This window comes from Elgaria multicarinata, chromosome 1, assembly GCF_023053635.1.
Source record: "Elgaria multicarinata webbii isolate HBS135686 ecotype San Diego chromosome 1, rElgMul1.1.pri, whole genome shotgun sequence".
Taxonomy (NCBI): Eukaryota; Metazoa; Chordata; class Lepidosauria; order Squamata; family Anguidae; genus Elgaria; species Elgaria multicarinata.
In genome coordinates, this window is record NC_086171.1 from 84,528,502 (window position 1) to 84,549,953 (window position 21,452).

The 21,452-nt window shown below is 42.0% G+C and overlaps 1 protein-coding gene across 12 annotated transcripts in view; it reads right to left on the reverse strand.

Annotated features, from left to right (window-relative positions):
- Positions 1–21,452, reverse strand: part of FHOD3 (formin homology 2 domain containing 3) — a 401,018-nt gene that overhangs the window by 32,928 nt on the left and 346,638 nt on the right. For all 12 annotated transcript variants that reach the window (XM_063131345.1, XM_063131400.1, XM_063131398.1 and 9 more), the window contains 4 exons: positions 17,879–18,037; positions 15,017–15,199; positions 12,642–12,761; positions 10,541–10,702 (listed from right to left, as the gene is read on the reverse strand). In XM_063131345.1, the coding sequence (XP_062987415.1) occupies positions 10,541–10,702; positions 12,642–12,761; positions 15,017–15,199; positions 17,879–18,037 (624 nt within the window). The remainder of the gene's footprint in view (positions 1–10,540; positions 10,703–12,641; positions 12,762–15,016; positions 15,200–17,878; positions 18,038–21,452) is intronic.

A 21,452-nucleotide genomic window follows, 5' to 3' on the forward strand; every position in this document is an offset into this window, starting at 1 on the left:
CTTTAATATGGAATGATGTGCATGTCTTCCTAAACTACCTACCAGCTTCTTGGAAATTAACATATGGTCAGTACAAATGGATTTTCAGAGCCCTTATGACAGCTAAAAGACTTACATTATCACGTTGGAAGGACAAATGCTCATCTCCCATAATGCAATGGATTGAGGACTCAACAACGCTATCAACATTTGAACAGGTGTTATATAGGCACAACTTGTGAGTGGCTTACAGTATATGGTCTGCTACATACGGATATATGGTCTGCTTTTCTTGAAACCTATGCATAACTCTCCCCCCACCTTTTTTTTTTAAAAAATGAATGGTATATGTGATGGAAAAAATGATGATATTCCTATATATGTAATTTTTTTTGTCTTTTTCACGATTTATTTTTTTTGTTCTGTTTTGTTAATATTCACAATAAATAAAAAGAGATATAGAAATGCTGCAGGTTTTTTGGGAAATCATTAGCAAAAGTGGCACCAATGCAGTGGAGCGGCTGGTTTTGATGCCCATGCTGCTTTTCTTCTTCTTGCATAACCCACCAGATGTGCTTCCCTATTATTATTATTATTATTATTATTATTATTTATTTATTTATTTATTTATTTATTTATATAGCACCATCAATGTACATGGTGCTGTACAGAGTAAAACAGTAAATAGCAAGACCCTGCCGCATAGGCTTACATGTTTCCCCACCTGGAGAACTGGAAATAGTTCCAATTTCCAAATCACAAAGAGACGTTGATTTTGTTTATTTGCTTAACATCCCTGGGATGCCAGCCTGCAAAGATGTCAGGATCATTTGGACTGTATTTTTGGACAAGCTTGATCCAAAAGATCCTGAAGTATTTGGAGGGGTATCCATTGGTCTACTCCCACCCTCACTGGTGCCTGGAATGCTGCAATAGCAACATCCCAGATTCAATAAGTCCTGAGATATGTAGATTCCAGAGTGTCTGACATTCATAGTAAGGACATGGACATGATAGACTTAGGAAAATTATATTTCCCATGGTCTCTGGTGTCAGGAATGTTGCTGTTATAATATTCTAGGCACCAAGAAGGAAGGGAGGTAGAGGGAAAATAAAGGAGGCACAGAAGCTTGGATTACAATTTTAGTCAAGCAAATTTTGGGTGAAATGGTGCTCAGTTGTAATGCAGGCAGGTATTACAAGCTGGAAGGCAAATTTAGGTTTGTATGAACTTTGGCAACCTCATTAACCAAAGTATCATAATGACTTTTCAGATTTTTTATTTGCTGAACTAAATCCTTATAGCTCCTTTTGAACAAGTGAATTGTATTTGTGTGAAACAAGATAACTTTAGAACCTTGAAAGTCTTATGTCAACACAATTTCATTGCTACAAGTAAATCTTAATGTGGAGGAAGCCAATAAATTCTTTAATAAAGTAAACGAGATGCAGGTTCTCGTGTTCATTAACCATAAAAGGTGTTTAAATGGTAAAGCTCTACGGTTTAGTTTATTTTGCTAAAACCAGGGAACACTGCATAATTTCACTACAGAAAGACACACACACAGTAGAAACAGTAGATATACTAGCTACTGTTTGCTATGATTCTGTTATTAGGGCAGACCACAGGCTACAGCTCTGAAATGCATTAAGGGGACCTTCTGTAAACAACTTGCAAATGGGAAAATCCCAGCATTTCTCCAGAAAAGACGCTGATAGGAATAATAACACCAGCAAAACAGTACTACTTACAGGTTTATCTAGCTTGTGAAACAAGCTAGAAAAATTCAGATTTCAGGCGGTGGGGTAGATAGAAAAAAGACAATGTAATGTGTGGAGGATGAGATTCAGGAAAATCCAAAACCCCTCTCTGATAAATTCAAGATTATTCTAAAAGAATGCGGTATTTTGAGAACTTCTGTTGAGATTTTTTAATACTTCACCATAGCTATAGCAGCATGTCTACGGGCTGGTGGAAATGTAAAACTTCTATTTTCTGTCCCTTAACAACAATTAAGGTTCAGCAATGGACTGCAGGGCTTACGCCCTCTTCTAGCCTTTCTCCTGTCGTGCATAAATTCCTGCTAATTCCCTCTCGCTGCAATTCATCATTCGTCATTATGCCTGCAGCAAGTTGAATAATCATTAACACTAACCAGTGCTTGCTCTTAACCAGTATTTGTAATCCTGTATTACGTTTGAAAACTATTTAGTGTTAACCAATACACCAGGATCTGCCAGGGTGGGTAATAATGGGTACTTGATGATTATTATTATTAATAATAAGCAGGACGATCCAGGTTCAAATCCCTACTCAACTATCAAGTTCAATGGGTGCCCTTCAGCCAATTGTCCTTGGAGGAAGGGTGGGATAAGAATGAAGTAGTCATGATTCAAGAGTTTGTGAATAACATACCAAGAAGTCCTCTTTAGATGTGCATTATGATGGAGCTAGAGTTTGGTAGCAGATCCGCAGAAGACATACTCAACTTTTTGTATGTATCAATTGTCAGCAGTTCACTTTTGCAGATACTGTCTACAGCGCATTTTCAGCATTTTCAATATTCTTTTTTTCTGATAGGACATACATCACTCCAAATTGTGTCAAGAAGTTTTCAGGCTGTGTAATCCATTGCGGCATATTTCGTACCAATCTTCCTCAAAGAATAATTTCCAGATATAATGCGATGTTTTTACTCAAACACTGCATAGGTCCAAGCTTCATCAAAAGGTGATGTAGAAAGATAAAGCCTAGTGAACTTCATAGCTGAGCAGAGGTTTGAATCCTGGCCTTTCTTCTCCCAGTTGGGTATTCTATCCATTAGACTATACTAGTGGTAACAATGATTAGTAATAATTCTAGCCATCATGACTACAAAAACCTAAATTTTGCCACCAAAATAATATTTCTGTATGCAGTCATTCATGAATTACCACATATCTACATTTGTATGTCAGCCATCTTGGAAAATGCCAGCTACAGAATCAATACCATAGGATGGACCTATCTACATAAGTTAAATGTGTACCTGTATGGTTATGAAACACACAAAAACTTCAAGATTGTCCATCTTTTTTTTTTTGAGGGAGGGGTGCAATGGCAGATCCAGGACTATAGAGAGGGTAGCAGAGAATAGAATGTAAGAATAGAGGGGAGGTCCCACAACACTCTCGGGCCATTATATTGTTGGATCTTTTATATGGGAGGAGTCCAGTCTGGTCCAAGATACTTTCCGGACTGAGGCAAAACATCAATGGTGCCAAGTTATTTTGACACTGGGGCAGAAAATCCCATAAACACCTCTTTATCTCCTCATCAGTAAAAATACAACAACAACTATTATCATCAGCCTAAATAATTATTTGCTGCCTTTCATGACACCTAGGATCAGCTGCCATTGCCAAGTTGATCAAATTAACTATCGTCTCTGGGTATAACCCTAATAAAAGTAATATGAGTATGAATGGGGTGTTGGTGGGTATATACGCTGGATATATTACAATGTAATAACTATAAAATAATAACACTTATAAAAGCCAATTCCTTCACAATGTTTCAATTATTTTAGCTTTAATAGTTTTTCATGAAAAAAGAAGAAGCTAAAGTATGCTATTGAGACCCAATGCTCAAGGGGTTAAGATCATTTCATGTGTTAAAAGAAGTAAATCCTTTACTAGTTAAGGCTGCAATCCTATACCCATTTACCTAGGAACAAGCCCTATTTAATACAACTTACTTCTGAATAGACATGTATAGGACTGCATTTTAAGTGCCTATCATTCACAGCCCAAATTATGGCTTCCCAAAAGCACAGTGAGTAATATTAGGCATTTGGCAAATTTACCACCAGGTTCTTTTTTGAAAAGTTTGCTGTACTTGCCAGTCTGGTGATGGGATTTTTCCTACCTCACTTTAAAATAGAATTCATTCCTTGGCCTGAAAGGGAATAGTAAATAATGAGAAAATATGAAGTCCTTTCAAACTCCTGACTCATCTAGAAAATGAGGACATTTTTGCTCAATTGTATACGTGGTTAAGGAGAGCATATGGCTGTCAGAGCCCTGGGAGATACATTTTTCAAGGAACACCTAATTGTGAAGGCTCTCCTTTCTGATGAAACCAGGACCAATTTGGATGTAGGGGAGACACATAAACGCTCTCCAGATGTATGCATATTTCTTTGTTTGAACAAAGCAGCTTTGGATGCTGAAAGCAGGACTTACAGGAAGGCATGGTGGGTAGAGCTATCGCTTAGCACTTTTTGTTCATGCCACTTTTCTGTTTAAAATCATATCTCCCATCTCAAGCTGCTTTCCCACCCAAGGATATGGGTTCCCCATCTGTTTCTCTGTAGGGAGAAATGCAGCTTATTGCAGCAAGCTCAGTGAAAAAATGGTGGCGGGGGAAAAGAATATAAGCAGATTGGGGGGGGGGGTCCGTGCACAGCCCTACTCAGTATCTAGTGGGGGGCATTTGTTGTGTCTCAAATAGAGCTGGACAGAATCAATCTGCAGAGTTTGGTAACAAACTCAGACGGCGAATGCTGACAGAATTGTGGATAAAATGGGGCTCTTGAAAAATGAGAAGGATGTTCGCATCATCCTTGGGTGAATCCTGAGGTATGCAGAAATGCAAAATATTTGGAGGGAATGGTTGCCTGGAACTTGGAATAGGAGCACTCCTTTTAGGAGAGAGGATACACTGCAACTTTTTATTGCAGCTCCGAGTTATTCCTTCTAATAGTGAGCTTTAGGTGGTTGAGCACCTAGCGTTTCAAAAGCCAAACAGAACCACACAAAAGCACGGCTCGTTTTATTAATTATTTATATTTTGCCCTTTACTATCAGGGCAGCTTACAATAATAAAAAAAAAATCAAACGCCACAAAACAATACATTAAAAAAAAAAAAGTTAAACACAGAAAATCTATAAAAGCAGCATAAAATGAACCCAGGAATCCAAGTAGAAGTTTCACAAAAGTTTAAAAGGCCAGGGGAAATAAAGAGACCTTTGACTGGTGATGGAAAGACATCGCTGAGGAGAATCTTTGCTGCTACTTTCTCTGTTTTGATTGGGGTTGGGGATACATTGCTGCCCAATCATTGCCCCCTTTTTAGGAATTTCACATTCTAGGGATGAATAACTGAAAACACTTTTGAGGGAGCAAACAAAATTTGTCTAACCACCATTGGTTTGGTACAGTAATGTTCCATTAAAATGCTGTAATCAGTTTCAACAGCTATGTCTTCAAAATGGACATTTGTTTGATCCCGTACGGAGGAGACAGGTTTGATTTTAATTGGTTGGTGCTATTTAATCCTTTTATTTTGGGGGTTTTAAATTGTATTTTTAATGTATTTGTTTTATGCTACATTTTAATTAGGATTTTGTTTTTAACCTGGATTTTATTATTAGCCATCTTGCGCACCATTTTTTTTTGGCAGAAAAGTGGGGCACTAAACAAATATGTTAGATACTACAGTGATGCTTCTGAATGCTATTCTGAGGTTTAGCCTCTGTTGTTTAACTTCGTTGGAGTTTTTGAAAGATATATATGGGTCAGATGGAGTCCAAACTGTAATGTAACTCTTAATGAAATATTCATAGTTTATTTCTGCCAATTTTCCTTAAATAAGATTTCTCATACTTTTGGAGTCTGTACCATCAAGCAGCCTGGATGGTTTCCAGCTTCCAGCTTTGATTTGTGGTAGCCCTGAGAAATGGGAATACAGCTTTCTACAGTAAGCCATTTCTGATTCTAAATGTGCAGAAAAATTCCAAAAGAAAAAGGCCTCTGGCATCACAGGAATGAACAAAGTTCCACTAAACAAGGTTAGACAGAAGGGAAGAAAATAACTAAACAGACTGGGATAGATTGATGTGGATGATGGGTTAGGTTGTCCAACCGGACTTATCTCCAAGTGAGACAGAACCAGGTATTCTTAAGAGTTTATTGTATCAATACAGAGACAGGTCATACACGCAAGAGCATCAGCATGTTACACCCAGCTCCAACTAACTTGGGAGGATGTGGTATAGAGATATTTATACATCAAGGTACAGGATGCATGCGTATAGCTGACAGAGCCTCTCCGGGCTGCTGCTACGTTCGCCTTACAGCAGTTACTTTGCTCCATATATGGCCAGCTGTGCATTCAGGTAGCCTGATTGGTTACCAAGTGTCTATAGGACATGATCAGGGCCTTCAGATGATACAGACCCCCACATCAAGATCTGGAAAGAAAATATTTTTAAAGAGGAACCTACATTCTAAAGCATATAAGACCCAAACTCATCTCATGATTGTCAACACAACCCCAGTTTTTCCTTCTCATTCCTGCATAGTTGTGCTACCAAAGGTACTTAAAGCACAGCTATTATCTGCCTCCAGCCATTCATAGTCTTATGCTACCAAAGAGCTCAACTGCACTGTTGTTTTTTGAGATATGCCTCACACGCCTTGAGTCTAGACCAGCGGTCTTCAACTGGTCCAGACCAGAGACCCACCTTGGACTCCCAACCTGCAACATGGGCCCCAAATTCACAATTACCCAACATGGTAGCAACAGCTTTGGCCTGATACCAGACCCATGTTTGGGTCGCAACCTAGGAATTAAAGACTGCTGTTCTAGACTGTTCATTTTGACTCAGAAGACTAGCTAAGTAGAGACTCAAGATCAGCCACAGCAAGAAAGCTCTCATTTGCACTTGCTGACCTCTAATATAACTAAGCAGCTAGGAGCAACCCTTGCTGATATACTAAGCAGGGGAATTCCAGAACCTGAAGATGTTTCTCAAATTGAGTCTCAGGTGACCTCAGTGGCACGGAGTGCCTTCTACAAACGCCGGTTGGTGGCCCAGCTACGCCCCTATCTAGACAGGGATAACCTGGCTTCAGTTGTCCATGCTCTGGTAACCTCCAAGTTAGATTACTGCAATGCGCTCTACGTAGGGCTGCCTTTGAAGACGGTTCGGAAGCTGCAGCTCGTGCAAAATGCAGTGGCCGGATTGATTTCGGGAACCAGAAGGTTTGACCATATAACACCTGCTCTGGTCCGCTTGCACTGGCTGCCTGTATGTTTCCGAGCCCAATTCAAGGTGCTGGTATTAACCTATAAAGCCTTACACGGCTTGGGACCACAATACCTGACGGAACGCCTCTCCCGATGTGAATATACCCGGTCACTACATTCAACATCTAAGGTCCTCCTCCGGGTGCCCACTCCGAGAGAGGCTGAGAGTGTGGCAACGAGGGACAGGGCCTTTTCGGTGGTGGCCCCCAGACTATGGAATGATCTCCCTGACGAGGCTCGCCTGGCACCAACGCTACTATCTTTCCGGCGCCAGGTTAAGACTTTCCTCTTTGCCCAGGCATATGGCGGCACATCCTAATTACCTACATGTTTAGTTTTTAATCGGCTTTTAATGCTTTATGTGTGTATGTTCTGTGTTTTAGAGTTTTAAATTTTGTATACTTGTTTTTACCTCAATTTTAGAATTTCTGTAAACCGCCCAGAGAGCCCGGGCTATGGGAGCGGTATATAAGTGTAATAAATAAATAAATAAATAAATTGTTCAGTCATAACTAGCCAAGTATTCTAAGTACATTCTAAACTGGCAAATCCAGAACCATGTTGGAAAAAAATGCTCCAACAGTTAATACAGCATGTATTGTATCCAAGAATCCCACACAATTGTGCACACAGAACCTCCCTATGCACTAATTAAAAGTCCAACTGAGCTCAGCCTAGAACCTTTCTTGTCCTTTTAAAATTCCTCCATGATTAAAAGCAAGAGGGGGGAAAATGTAACAAGATGCTGGAATGAACGACACTGCACAAACCACAAAACACACGCAGGGCGGATTTTACAAAATCCAGACATCCCTAGTCCCTAGTTAAAAACAGTTGCCTAATAGCAAATGGATGGTTTGTCACCTGACTTCTTCAAGATTACACACATCCAACCAGTTGAGTTTTGCTTGCTGCACAGTCTTTTGTATTCATGGGAACAAAAGCAATCTGATTGGTTTTGAAGAAGCAGGTGATTTGTTTCCACAATTATATTGTGAACTGCAACTCTGGTATTCCCGATACCTGAACTTTTGAATCATCATGAACCTTGAAGGAAGACAGTCTTTAGACCTGTTGTCATCTGAAACAGGTAATTATGTTTAAATTTTCTTTCTTATTTTTCCTGATTTCTCTCAATCAGCTCTCTGAAACATTCCCATGTCCTTGACATTCCGACTTTGACCCATTGTGTCTACACTTCTAACACTGCCTGCCAAATCCCTGACACCCCATTCCCTTATTTGAGGAACATCACCTCCCTGCCTCCCCCGCTCTTTTTTTCTATTTCCTGCTTTTATATATAATATTTAATGTGACAGCTACCAGTCCAAGCCTAAGCGAGTTAATCTAACCAACCTCTACATTCTGTATCAAAACCATATTTTTGGTAGCTTTCATTCAAGTTTTAGTCTGTGTTCAATAGCTATTCTCCCTTGGTTTAAGTGTAAAATGCAACCTCCCTTTGGAGCACCTCATTCGTAGGCCCAAGAAGTTATGTATTTACACATCTCAGTCAGTTACATGTGTACACGTGTGCTGGGTATTAGATGTGATCACGTAAAAACATAGGAAGCTGCCTTACACTGAGTCAGACAATTGGTCCATCTAGCCCAGTGTTGTTGGCACTGACTGGCTGCAGCTCTCTGGCGTTAGAGTCTAGCAGTCCCTAAACGTTAACAACCTAGCTTGCCCTCACAGTCAAATCATGCCACGTTCACATTGTCCTATTCATCCCTCTTGGACATCTGGACCACTAAACCCTTACCTACAATGCTCATTGCGGATAACTGCTTCTGTCACCTCCTCTGCTCCTACACTTCCTCCTGCCAGAACTTAAAGCAGCTGAATGACAGGAGAAAGCAGCAACATTGGATTTTCCTCTGAAGGCTGATTATGTCATTTTCTTAAGCAGTGCCACATGACATCATAACACAATCATCATAATGGGAAAAATTTGGTCACAATACTGCACAACTAAGATATAAGGTTTCAGATAAGGTTTTCTTTTCAGCCCCACCTTAATAAGTGGAGGTGTTGGATACCTTCCTACCAACACCAGCTCAAAAGAAGAGAATCCAATATCAAGATAGTATAAGCACCATTGAGAAGATGAAGGATATTGGTAGGGTACTCCAGAGTTTCTTTGGAACGTCCCCATCCTTGACCTACTCTCCCCTCTGGTGATTAAAACAAGATCAGAGAGAGTTGAAGCTTTTTCTGAGGCCTCAGAAAAAGAATTGGTACAAGATAATGTTTTAAAAATCAGGCAGCTACTACACGGCTGCGAGCTAATAGTTTGTGATGCTTATAAAAATATACAGACAGGGATTGAAATGGATTTTAAAATGTCTCCAGTTGTGTCGTGTGAAGAAGAAACATCCCTATTCTTCCTGCTAGGGGTTGAGATATTTATTTGTATGCCTTGATTGAACCTTTAAAAATCTATTATTATCTATCATAGTAAAAGAAGATGTGTGTGTGTCAGTGCCATAGTACCAAGATCATGAAACCTAGACACTTGCAACTTGGCATGAATACTAAGGAGCCCCTACAGGTGTGCACCTCAGAGTTATTTGGTTTTTAAAACACATTAATTTTAATTCATTTAATTGTTTCTCTGTGTTTGAAGTCTGCAGTACCATTGCCAGTCATTAGGTCCAATACTGACAGCTGTGTAACTTGGCTTCAACCCTTTGCTTTAGCAAACAAAGAGCTATCTCAACCTGTGCAAAGCCAGGTCTGTTCACTAGTATGTATATACAGTAACTCTACCTTTCTACTTTGCATTGATCTTCCTTTTCCATCTACTCAGCTCTGTCTCTTGTTTATGCTGCTAGTGATCAAGAGAAGGTTGTTCTATCCCTAGCTTAGCTTCCCTTCTCCCTTTTTAAAAATATCTACCTCCATACATAGTGTTGCAATATAGGTGGGAAGCTGATGTTGCTTATCTCACAATTTTGGGAATGTCGAGTCAAGGCAATGCATAATTTCCTAGAACCTCGGCCTTTTTGCCTTGCCTTGCATCCCTTAGAATAGGGAGGGCAGAAAGATCCCAAGTTATAGTTTGATGACACTTCGTGTTGTGCACACAAAATAGTAACCATGTGCTAGCTGACTCCAACTGCTTGCTGGGAAGCATATTTCTAATAGATGTTTACTATTAACTGGTTTATTACTTTATTAACGTTCTGTACCAACACCACATTAGCGTCAGTTTCAAGGAATAGACTAGCTGTTAAAAAACCTTGATGAGAAAACCATTCTTGACAGAAAGTGAAGAAGAAGAAAAAATAGGTCATACCCTAAAAATTCCAAGTGAATGACATAAAACAAAGCCATATTTCTAAGCAAGGTGCTTAGAAGGAAGAAAACTGGTAGAAAAGCAACATTTGAATGCTGCACTTAAACCATTTTTGTTCTTTACAGTGGCCAGCTAAAGATTCTTTCTGTTATAGTAAAAGGAGATTTCTTTGCATAAAAAGACATACCTTGGCTGACCTAGTGATGGCCCCAATCTCGGAATAAAGGTCTGTGCTGTCTGGGAATTTTTCCACCACCATTGTACAGACGTGATGTAAGAGAGACTGCTTATGCACGGTGTCCTTGACTTCTGGAACCTTCTCGAGGTAGCTCAGTTCAAAGGCTTTGGCCTGTGTGGAGGGGAAAAAAAGAAACAAAAATAACACTGGGTGTACTCTTCCAAGTGCCAATCTTTTTTTTTTTTTAAAAAAAAACTAGAACATCTCTGAGGGGGACCAGCTATCTGAACATGTTACTAAAACGGCTGCAGAATCAGGAAACATATATGCTTAAGATTAACATCCTTAGGTTAAATTAGGAGTAATTCATCTTAGATCATCAGTTACATTAGCATGAACAAAGCTAGAAGTTCTCAAAAATCTCTTCCAGAGTATTCTGAATAGGGATGCATTAAGAATTTTGCCGATCTGCATTTTGGAGCAAACTCAACTGAACCACAACTACCAACAAATCGATTTGTGGATTGGAATGCGATCCACTCCAGAATCCACACCCCTGCGAAATCCCAAGAAGAAGTCTAACCTTTCTTTCTTCTAAGGGCTGCTTTACAACCTTTCTTTCTTATAGCTGCTTGAACTGGGCTACGGAGTGCAGCAGCCCCTCTGAAGGAGGTACTGTCCCTCACAGGGACATTGTATGTGAAAAAAGATGCTCCCCCATTGCTATCTAAGTTCCAGAAGATTTAAATGTGACCAAGACAACATACATAGGTTTGGCCTTTAATGGCTTCCACTGAGTTCAGTAAAAGGCCTGCAATATGAGACAAGTAGTACTCCTTAACCCAGAAACTGAGGTCACCGGGGACAAGTTTAGGCCAATTCACAGTGGTTTCCCTCAAAGACATCTTTGCGTTTACCATCTTCCACTTACAGACATGGCTGCTGTTCACTTCGACGTGGACGAATAAAATGGTGCATTTCTGAACAGTACTGTGGTGGCAGGTACCCACCGCCCTGCCACACTGAGTGGGCAGCATCAGTAGCTGATGCAAGTGGCTCCTAATGGCGTCAAAGCCAAAGGGAGAGGGAGCAACCCATCTCACTTTTAACCTCAAAGCCATTGCAGGGACCAGAGACCAAGGCCTTTGCTAGACCTACCTTGGAATCCATGCAGGAGGAGGGGCCAGCCCATGCTACAAGTAGCGCAGGCCATCACCTCTGTCTACAGGTAAGATGCGATGGGCTGCAGGAAGGACCTGTCACGGCCGCCATTTTTTTTAGTTTTAAAGGGCCATGCGCGCAGGAGCGCACCAACGATAAAGGTAAGTTTTGTTTTTTGTTTTTTTAAAAAGGGTTCCTTGCTCCCCCTGGCTCCGTTGTCCCCCCGCTCTGGTTCTGATGTGCCCCCCTCTCCCCATGGCTCCGTTTCCCCCCATCTCTTCCTGGCTCTGTTTCCCCCCGCCCAGAATCTCCGTTTCCCCCCACCTGCAATCTCTGTTCCCCCGGCCCGCAATTTTCGTTTCCCCCCCAGCCTGCCATCTCCATTGCCCCCCCACCCCCCAGTTCTGGTTTCTCCTCCATCCCCCCCTGGCTCCGATTCCCCACATCCCTCCTGGCTCTGATTCCCTCCACCCCCCTGGCTCCGATTCCCCACATCTCCCCCCCCCGCCCTGATGGCCGCAGTGCTCCTGTGGAGCACTGCGCGCTGTCCGCCGCTTTTCCCGGCTACTCGCGAGTAATTGCACTAGCCAGGAAAAGCGGCGGACTGGTCTACATGCCCGTGGTCTCGGGCTCAGCCCAAGACTGCGGGAAATACCTGGCCACAAGCGGTGCCAGTTACCCCCGGGGCCAGGGAGGTTTGACCCCTGCCTGAGCCCGGGATCACCTGTGCATCATCTGGATGCACAGGGACGAGCCCAGGCCTCGCACCGGGCTAACCCCTCGTCTAGCAAAGGCCCAAGATAGAGAGAAGGAGAGGAGGAAACGGAAAGTCTTCTCTTTGTTTTGTTCCTCCCTGTGATTTCTTCATATGTCCCCACCTGTATTGTTATAACCACAATGAGGAAACACGGGTTAATAATAATCAGCTAGTAAGGAAGGGAAAGCTTACATTGGTTCCATTGAGAAAATTTCCAATGGCTAGTAGAGTAGAAAGAATAAATCCCATGGTTTTATTACTCTCCAGCTGGTCCATTCCTTCCTTCAAGTCCAAAAGTGGTTCAGCAACTTCCTGTCATTAATAGAAAAAAAGAGAAGAAAATGTGTATGAATTCCTCTGTATTGATTTTATGTTTTTAATTGCCCCAGTGATTCCCAAACTGTGCTCTAGAAAATCTGAAATGGATGGTACTGACTGTCTCTCTCCCTCTCTCTCACTTACTGAATGCTACCAAAACCTACTGCCACTTCCATCCTTAATAATAAACTACAATCCTTTAAAACCCCCAAGACATCCCTGTTCATTTACTTTAATTTGAGCAAGATGCATGATTTTGAGCAAGATGAAGGCAGCTGTAGGCTATAATTCTGCACGGTTTGGTTAGCCTAAGGCCTGATTTCCCCCACTGTTCTACACTTCATAAGATACTACTTGTAATGGAATTTTCAAACAGCACAATGCAGAACTACACTGAGGACTTTACTAGAGTTCCACAAATTTATCCCAGCTGAGAATCAGATGCATCAAATTCCTCAACTCAGTCACATAAGAATGATCCTGCTGGTGATCTCCCCCCCCCCCACACCTTTGGTATTTGACAAAGAGGAATAAAGATCTCCTACAATGAAATAGATTAATGGTGACTTTTGATATATCAAGCATTAACTGCACCTACTGAATATTGCTTTTGGCCAGCACGGTCTCTCCATTCCTACCTCCATCAAGAGCAGTAGGGTTGCAAAATCCACTTCCTTCCCACCATTAAACAGATGTTCAGTGGGAAGGAAAAAGGGGGAACCCGCACTGAGTTTAACCCCAATGGTGGGCGAAGAAAGAGATACAGTAGCAGATTTACAGCAGGCCTCATGCCATATATACAAATATCTGGGTCAGGGCCAGAACTATGGGGAGGGCTTTCCAGGACCAGCCTCTTTGGCAAATTGTTGAGGTGATCCATATAAAAAAAATTGTTACCCAGAGTACAGCAATCATTTGCTGGATCTGGGTGGGACAATCAAACCACCGGTGAATACCAGAAGACATGTACTATTTGAGAAGTTAGTAGGCTGATACTAACACTCAAGACAGAATAGACACAAAGAACAGTAAGAGGTGTTTTCCTTTTAGAGGGAGCTTGCGGGAAAATGCATCAGACTGTCAAGTGATGAAGTGGCCCGAAGCTTTGGAGACAGCCTAAGTCTTCACTTAGACAAAGGCCACATTCGGACATCACTTTAAGCCATGATGGGTTAATAAGCTACTCATAGTGGTTATTAATAGATAATAATAATAATTCAGCAAACTGCCATCTTGGCCCTGTGGGTAAGAAGAAGGACCGAGGGGACAGGAGCAGGCAGAAGTAACATCGGGGCCTGCTCCTGCTGGACTCTCTCTCTCTCTCTCTCTCTCTCTCTCTCTCTCTCTCTCTCTCTCTCTCTTTCTCTCTCCTCCCTCCCTCCCTCCTTGACTCCTTTTCCTTGTGTGTCATGTCTTTATTAGATTGTAAGCCTGAGGGCAGGGACTGTCTTTTTTCCTAAGTGTAAGCCGCTCCGAGAGCCTTTTTTGGCTGAGGAGCGGGGTATAAGTATGGTAAATAAATAAATAAATAAATAAATAAATAAATAAATAAATAGTAGCTTATTTTGTAAATGAGCTACTTTTATCACCCAGACAACCAGACAAACCACTGTGCATAGTTTATTAAGCTACTGTGCATAATCTGAGTCATCCCCAGTGCTTCCAGGATTACTCTGACAAGGTGGCTGAGGCTCTAAAGCAGTGGAAGTATGCAGGATTGGGACCAAACTTCATGCACAGCCTCCTCTAGCCAGGAGATGCCCAACTGCACTGTCAAAACCCTGCACCATTACACACAAAGGAGTGAAAACCTCAGGTGCACCAAAAAGAGGGTGGCACAAATAAACCCTTGGAAGTGTGCAGTATTGGGTCCAAACTTAATACACAGCCTCCCCTAGCACGGATGTACGTGAGGCCCGTTGAAACCCTGCACTGACAAAAACACACAAGCGAAAGCACCTTTTTGCCAAAAAAGGGATGGCGGCTATAACTCCAGGGAAATTTGCAGGAGTGGGACAAAACGTCATACACAGTATGCCATGGTAGGAATTCACACAAGGCCCTTCGAAAACCCTGCACAACTTCCACCACCCATCCAAGACCGTGTTTGACATTATTATCTATTCCACTGGTTACCAAAATTGCGGTTCATGGAGTACTTCATGGAGAAACATTCATTACAGTGGAGACCAAACCAAGTGAATTAAATTCTAGAAGCTACTTCCCTTTACTCAACAATCAGGAATTACCTTTTCCACAAGCTCATAATCCATTTTGAAGGCCCAGAGCTGAAGTCTAGGAGTAAGTTCAGTGATGGAAGAAAGAGTCAGAAGGAACTGTTCAGCTGAGCCCAGAGGAATATCAGGGTTGGCTAGCTGAGCCTCCTGAATTTTCTGCTTCTCCTCTTCTGTGGGAATCATTGTGAGAATTTTCTAGAAAGACAGTGCCGTCAATGGGAAATCATACAAACGATTAAACAAAAAGGGCAGCCCATCTAATCTGTACCCATAATAGCTGAAATTCGATTTTGTGCATTTTGATAACACAAATCCCCAGTTTTTTCCAGGAAAAGTGCTGATATTATCAACATCAGACTTATTTAAAATATTGGACTCATTTTTTCAATGATGGTTAATAAATGTATGAACTGTTCTCCTTTTAGTCTGCGCTACAATCACAATCCAGGAATGCTGATATGCTAGAGGAAGGCAGCTTGCGTCTGAACATCCACTGTCGATTGAGGAACGATGTGCACAAAGAGGTAATCTGTGTACAGACCCTCACGCTCAGAAGCCCCATGCGGCTCATGAGCAGAAATGGCTAGAAACAGACATTGTCACATTTTAAGAGGACCTGGGAAAGAGAAGAGGTGGAACACAGCCTACTTCCTGTCTCCATCCTGTCCCAAACAGGTGATCAATGCTGCTGCTAAGCATTTGATTGAAACTGTAAATGCACAGTCCTAGCAGGTGGTGTGCAGGATCACTGAGCTAAAATGCTCCTAGCTATAGTTAGATCTGGATGACTGGGAGCTAAACAACACTGGCTTGGTACAGACAACATCCTAAACCATGCTGCTTAACCACAAAATGGTTAATGGAATGCATTAAGGTTAATGCATTCCGTTAAACATTTTCACAGAATCACAGAACCATAGAATAGTAGAGTTGGAAGGGGCCTACAAGGCCATCGAGTCCAACCCCCTGCTCAATGCATGAATCCACCTTAAAGCATCCCTGACAGATGGTTGTCCAGCTGCCTCTTGAACGCCTCTAGTGTGGGAGAGACCACAACCTCCCTCGGTCACTGGTTCCATTGTGGTTAAGCAGCATGATTTAGGGTGTTGTGTGAACCAGGCCACTCTGTGTTAAATGCATAGTGCGTAGCTGACCCTAACTTTTTCAAACTTTAGTGTAGGCATGTGATCCTGATTGGGTTAACTGCACACTGGTGGTGGAGTTAAACATTCCCACCCAGTTGTTTTCCCCAGCACCACCAAATTTGCTCCCCTTCATAGAGACTAAGGAAAGAAATCATCCCTCAATTAGTCCCAATGGAGTTTTTCTTCCTTTATCCCTGTACAGACAGACAGATGTGGGGGTGGGAGTGGCTGGGTGCCCCTCCCCCCACATATGGTGGTTGCAATCCGGGTTAGGATTAGATGGTCCAACTGGGGTTAGAAAGTGACCAGGGTTTCGCAAAACGCATTGCACTCAACACCTATAATCCTGATGCTTAACCAAAAGCCTTAACCAGCAGGGTTTAAGGTGTTTTCTGAACCGGCCCAATTTGTTTCAGTCATGGAAATATATAAAGATATAGTTGTGTGAAGTCATATCTGGGGAAAATTTCATTGCTGTACTTTTCTTAACAAATTAATTTAATGCTTTACAAGTAAGGACCCACTGGGGTGAATCGCTGGTAGTGAAGGAACTCTTGATTCCTTTGACACTTTCCTTCCTGCAACCAATTTCCAGTTGTTCTACTTTCACGATCCTTTAGGAGCTGAAGTTTAGGTGATGAAGGGCCAGGCCCCTTCAGCACTAAAAAGATTGTTGTGCTGGAGCGGTGGTGGTAAGACTTGGGAACCCAAGGAAAGAAGGATGGACATCTTTGCACTTTAACTTCCCGTTCCCTTGCTATTCTTCCAGCAGCCAAGGGGAAAGACCGCCTCACTGCTGGAAGATGTCCTTTGAGAGGTGGAAATGAGCTCAGATGTGTGCCCCAACCCCCAACAGTTCTGGTCATTGCAGCCTATTTCATTCATCTCATAGGGTAGGACTCAAATGGGAGCCACTGAGAATTGAGCATGCCTCTACCTTAATAGTCCTGCAGTGGGTTTTATTTCCTGATCATGGCAGAATATAATATTAGAACATGGGAAACACCTAGAACCTAGTAGAACTGGCTTGCACATATGCTGGCATGCGGAGAGAGAAATTTAGCTTCTCCTGTTCACTGAATTATGTCTGGGACTTACAATCCATGTCTTTGTCGCACCCCATGTCTTTAATAAATCAAGAAGAGAACAATATTTGTCACCAAAAAGCTGCAGAATAATCCCCCCCTCCCCGATTCTTAGGTCCCAGTGGTTTGGAATCCTAAAATGCTTTTACAGCAATGTTTTAGACTACTAGTATTCAACTAATGGATCAGAAAGCACAAGTGGGATGTACCCTGACCTAAGGTAAGTTGCATGCCCACCATTTTTTAGTTTAGGGTTTCTTTTAAGAAAAACCCAGATGCAAAGGAGGAAAGGGCTTCTGTAACTTTAATAGCTGTGCAGAATTGGGAATTGTGACAGATGTATATGAAGAAAAGCTGAACTTGTTGAAATTCCCTCTTCTGCACAACTATTCATGATACTGCCCCCCCGCCCCCTGCTGTCTGAGTTTCCATCTGGAAAAGGATAGACATATAGGTTCAAAAAATAAAAGTGGGACCCATGTTGCAGGTTGGGTCTTATGCCAGAAAAACGTGAAGAATTTACATAACACTATCCAGATAGAATTTTTTAAAAGAGCTTATATGTGGATATACTGTCAACCCCCAATACCTGGAAATAATGATATGCTCTTAACTTAAACCTCACTGCTCAGTTTTCTCAGTACCTCTATTCCTTCCTTATTTAAGGCATATTCATCAAAGTTCAAAATGGCAGTCTTGATCGTCCTTGGAGGGGGTAATACTGTCAGCCCAATATTAATAGCATTGCTTCGTTTGGAATCCAACACAATGATTTCCTGCCTCTTGCCATCTGCAGCAGTTTTCTGAGAAAAAGACCAGGAAGGGAGGGGGAGAGGAGAGGGAGGTAAAAGTTACATTCTTTAAGTTGGATGCAGTACACATGGGGACAGCAGACAACAATCTACATGGTTCTGACTTCCACATTACACAGTATAAACAGAGCTTTTATGCCACGGGCTGTCTAGGACTGTTAATGGCCCCAGAAGACCTGGGGCATACATATCTTGTTCATATTGGCAACCTCAGAAGGAGGTATTAGGAGCAGATGTAGGAGGAGTAGAGCGGCTGGCGGGAGAGGAACAGCATTACAGAACTAGTCACACATTTCTACCCCCGCGCTATACACCCAATTCTAACTCCCTCCTAAAAAGGTACTGGGGTGAGTTAAAGGTTGCAGACCTTTAAGGGCACTGCTGCTGAAATCCCAAATCCTCACTACCCGGACTGTGCTTGCTCAGAATATATTGTGCAGAAAACATGCTATGTCATGTCCAATGTCCAATGTCATGTTTCTGATTTTTTTCCTCCCTGACCAGTGGAATGGGACTTAGTGTGAATTACTGTCTTAGACTGCAGGCGCAAGATGATGTCAATCTACTTGACTTGGGGCCCTTCTCTAAGCGGCTGAGCAGGCTGGTATATGGTTTTGACTCAACTAACTTTGAATATGTCACATCATCCCATTCCAAAAACGTTAAATAATTTAACAATTATTTCAATTACTGTCAATATATTAGGGTATTTTTCATGGGGTATTTTTATGCTCTGATTGGGCTCAGGGCATGTGCCCCCATCACCTGGCATTAGCAACACTACTGGCTGGGAGTCATGAAAGCAAAAGCTGAAACACTTAGGAGCGAGGGATGCTCAGACAAAACACTGCAAGATCCCACAAGCTGAAGGTCATAGTCAGCGGTGCAGCTAGGACTGGACCTTGGCAAAGTCCAGGGCCCCATAGTCCAGAGGGCCACAAATGATCACCCAGAGAGTGGCAGATGATCAGGGCAGTGGCAGACAGGCCCACTGTCAGCACATGGGTTTGCATGGGCATGTCAAGTATATCTGTATCTATTGATCTATATCTCAATCAGGGGGCAGTTGGTCAGTCATGTATATGTTGACAGATGTCTGTTTTATTATTTTTACATGTCTATATAACCACAACCACAAATCTGCAATTCTTACCAAAAAACCTAGAGCGGCTTGCTACAAGACGTTTTAATTCACCTGTACATAGTCTCTCAGATTTACAATTGCTTCCAATTGAACCAACAAAGGAAATTGACATGGCTGACAGAAAGAAAAACCTTTGGATCTACAGACTGAGAACTCTTAGTCCATATGCTCAGATAATATATTGGCCCTTTGGAGAATGTTGCCACCACTGGAGGAAAAGTAGGTGGTACAAAAGGAAAGAATATATCCATCAGCAACATCCTGGTTGTAGAACTCCCTTCCCAATTTAACTATAAGGTTAAATCGTTTTAATTCTCACAGGCATTTTATGAACTGAATTGTAAATAATGAGGCAAGTGGTATTTTAAACACTAGAAACGAGGGTTAAAACAATCTCAGATTGAGATTATGGTGATACAATTGTCTTAAAGTTATTGTTGAGTAGATATTAATGGATTTAATATTATTGTTGCTTTAATTTATTTTGTGAATGGCTCTGGGGTAGATTCTATGTAGAACAATATAGAAATGTCTTAAATAAACCAATACATTTTTTAAAAAAATAGATGGTTACCAGAACAAAGAGAAAGCTAATATGACCTGTAGAAAATTACACTGGTTTTGCATTGAAGTCACACCACTACCATGGAGATAAGCTCTACCACAAAATTGGGTGGGATAGCTGACACCCTGGAAGACAGAAACAAACTTCAAAGTGATCTTGATAGGCTGGAGTGCTGGGCTGAAAACAACAGATTGAAATTTAATAGGGATAAATGCCAAGTTCTACATTTAGGAAATAGAAACCAAAGGCACAGTTACAAGATGGGGGATACTTGGCTCAGCAATACTACAAACGAGAAGGATCTCTTGGAATTGTTGTAGATCACAAGCTGAATATGAGCCAACAGTGCGATACGGCTGCAAGAAAGGCAAATGCTATTTTGGGCTGCATTAATAGAAGTATAGCTTCCAAATCACGTGAGGTACTGGTTTCTCTCTATTCGGCCCTGATTAGGCCTCATCTAGAGTATTGCGTCCTGTTCTGGGCTCCACAGTTCAAGAAGGACACAGACAAGCTGGAGCGTGTTCAGAAGAGGGCAACGAGGATGATCAGAGGTCTGGAAACAAAGCTCTATGAAGAGAGACTGAATGGGGTTCAGAGGAGGGCAGCAAGGATGATCAGGAATCTAGAAACAAAACCTTATGAGGAGAGACCAAAAGAACTGGGCATGTTTAGCCAGGAGAAGAGAAGATTGAGGGGAGACATAATAGCACTCTTCAAATACTTAAAAGGTTGTCACACAGAGGAGGGCCAGGATCTCTTCTCGATCCTCCCAGAGTGCAGGACACGGAATAACGGGCTCAAGTTAAAGGAAGCCAGATTCCAGCTGGACATCAGGAAAAACTTCCTGACTGTTAGAGCAGTACGACAATGGAATCAGTTACCTAGGGAGGTTGTGGGCTCTCCCACACTAGAGGCATTCAAGAGGCAGCTGGACTACCATCTGTCAGGGATGCTTTAGGGTGGATTCCTGCACTGAGCAGGGGGTTGGACTTGATGGCCTTGTAGGCCCCTTCCAACTCTGCTATTCTATTATTCTACCATGGACTTCTTGTATTGCCTTGGCCGTCACTTTCACTTTGGCTCAGTGAACTTGGCCAAGTAGATTTCTGAACTCTATTCTAGCTAGCCTCCAAAATGGATCAGCATTTATCAGACAAATCATGTTAGTATGAGCATTTCTGATTAAACTTGCGCGTGAATGTCAGAACATTTAGAAATTGCCCTTTTTACCTTGGCTGACTAATTGTATAATAGTCAGAGAAATAGTTATGGCTCTCCCAGGCAGGCAAATATCTCATTAAACATGAACAACAGCCACCATATTATAATTTCTCATTAAGGCACCAATAGTCGTTTTCAACTATTTTTAATTAAGACTACAAATCTCAGCATTCCTGACCATCGGCCATACTGGCTGGGACTGATGGGAGTTGAAATCCAAAACATCTGAAAGGTACCCAGTTGAGGAAGGCTGATATATTGTTTGAAACAGTTTTTTTAAATAATCCCAGTGAAGTCAATGCACAAAATTAAATAACTACTCTGGGAAGGAAAAAAATGGGGTGTCATTTGACTGGAAAGAACAAGTTAAGGAGTTAGAGGCAATGCCACAGCAACTGTCAGTCGATACCGAAGGTTATCGATACCGACATGCGTTGCCTTATGGTTAAGCCCGGGACCATTCACCGGCTTTA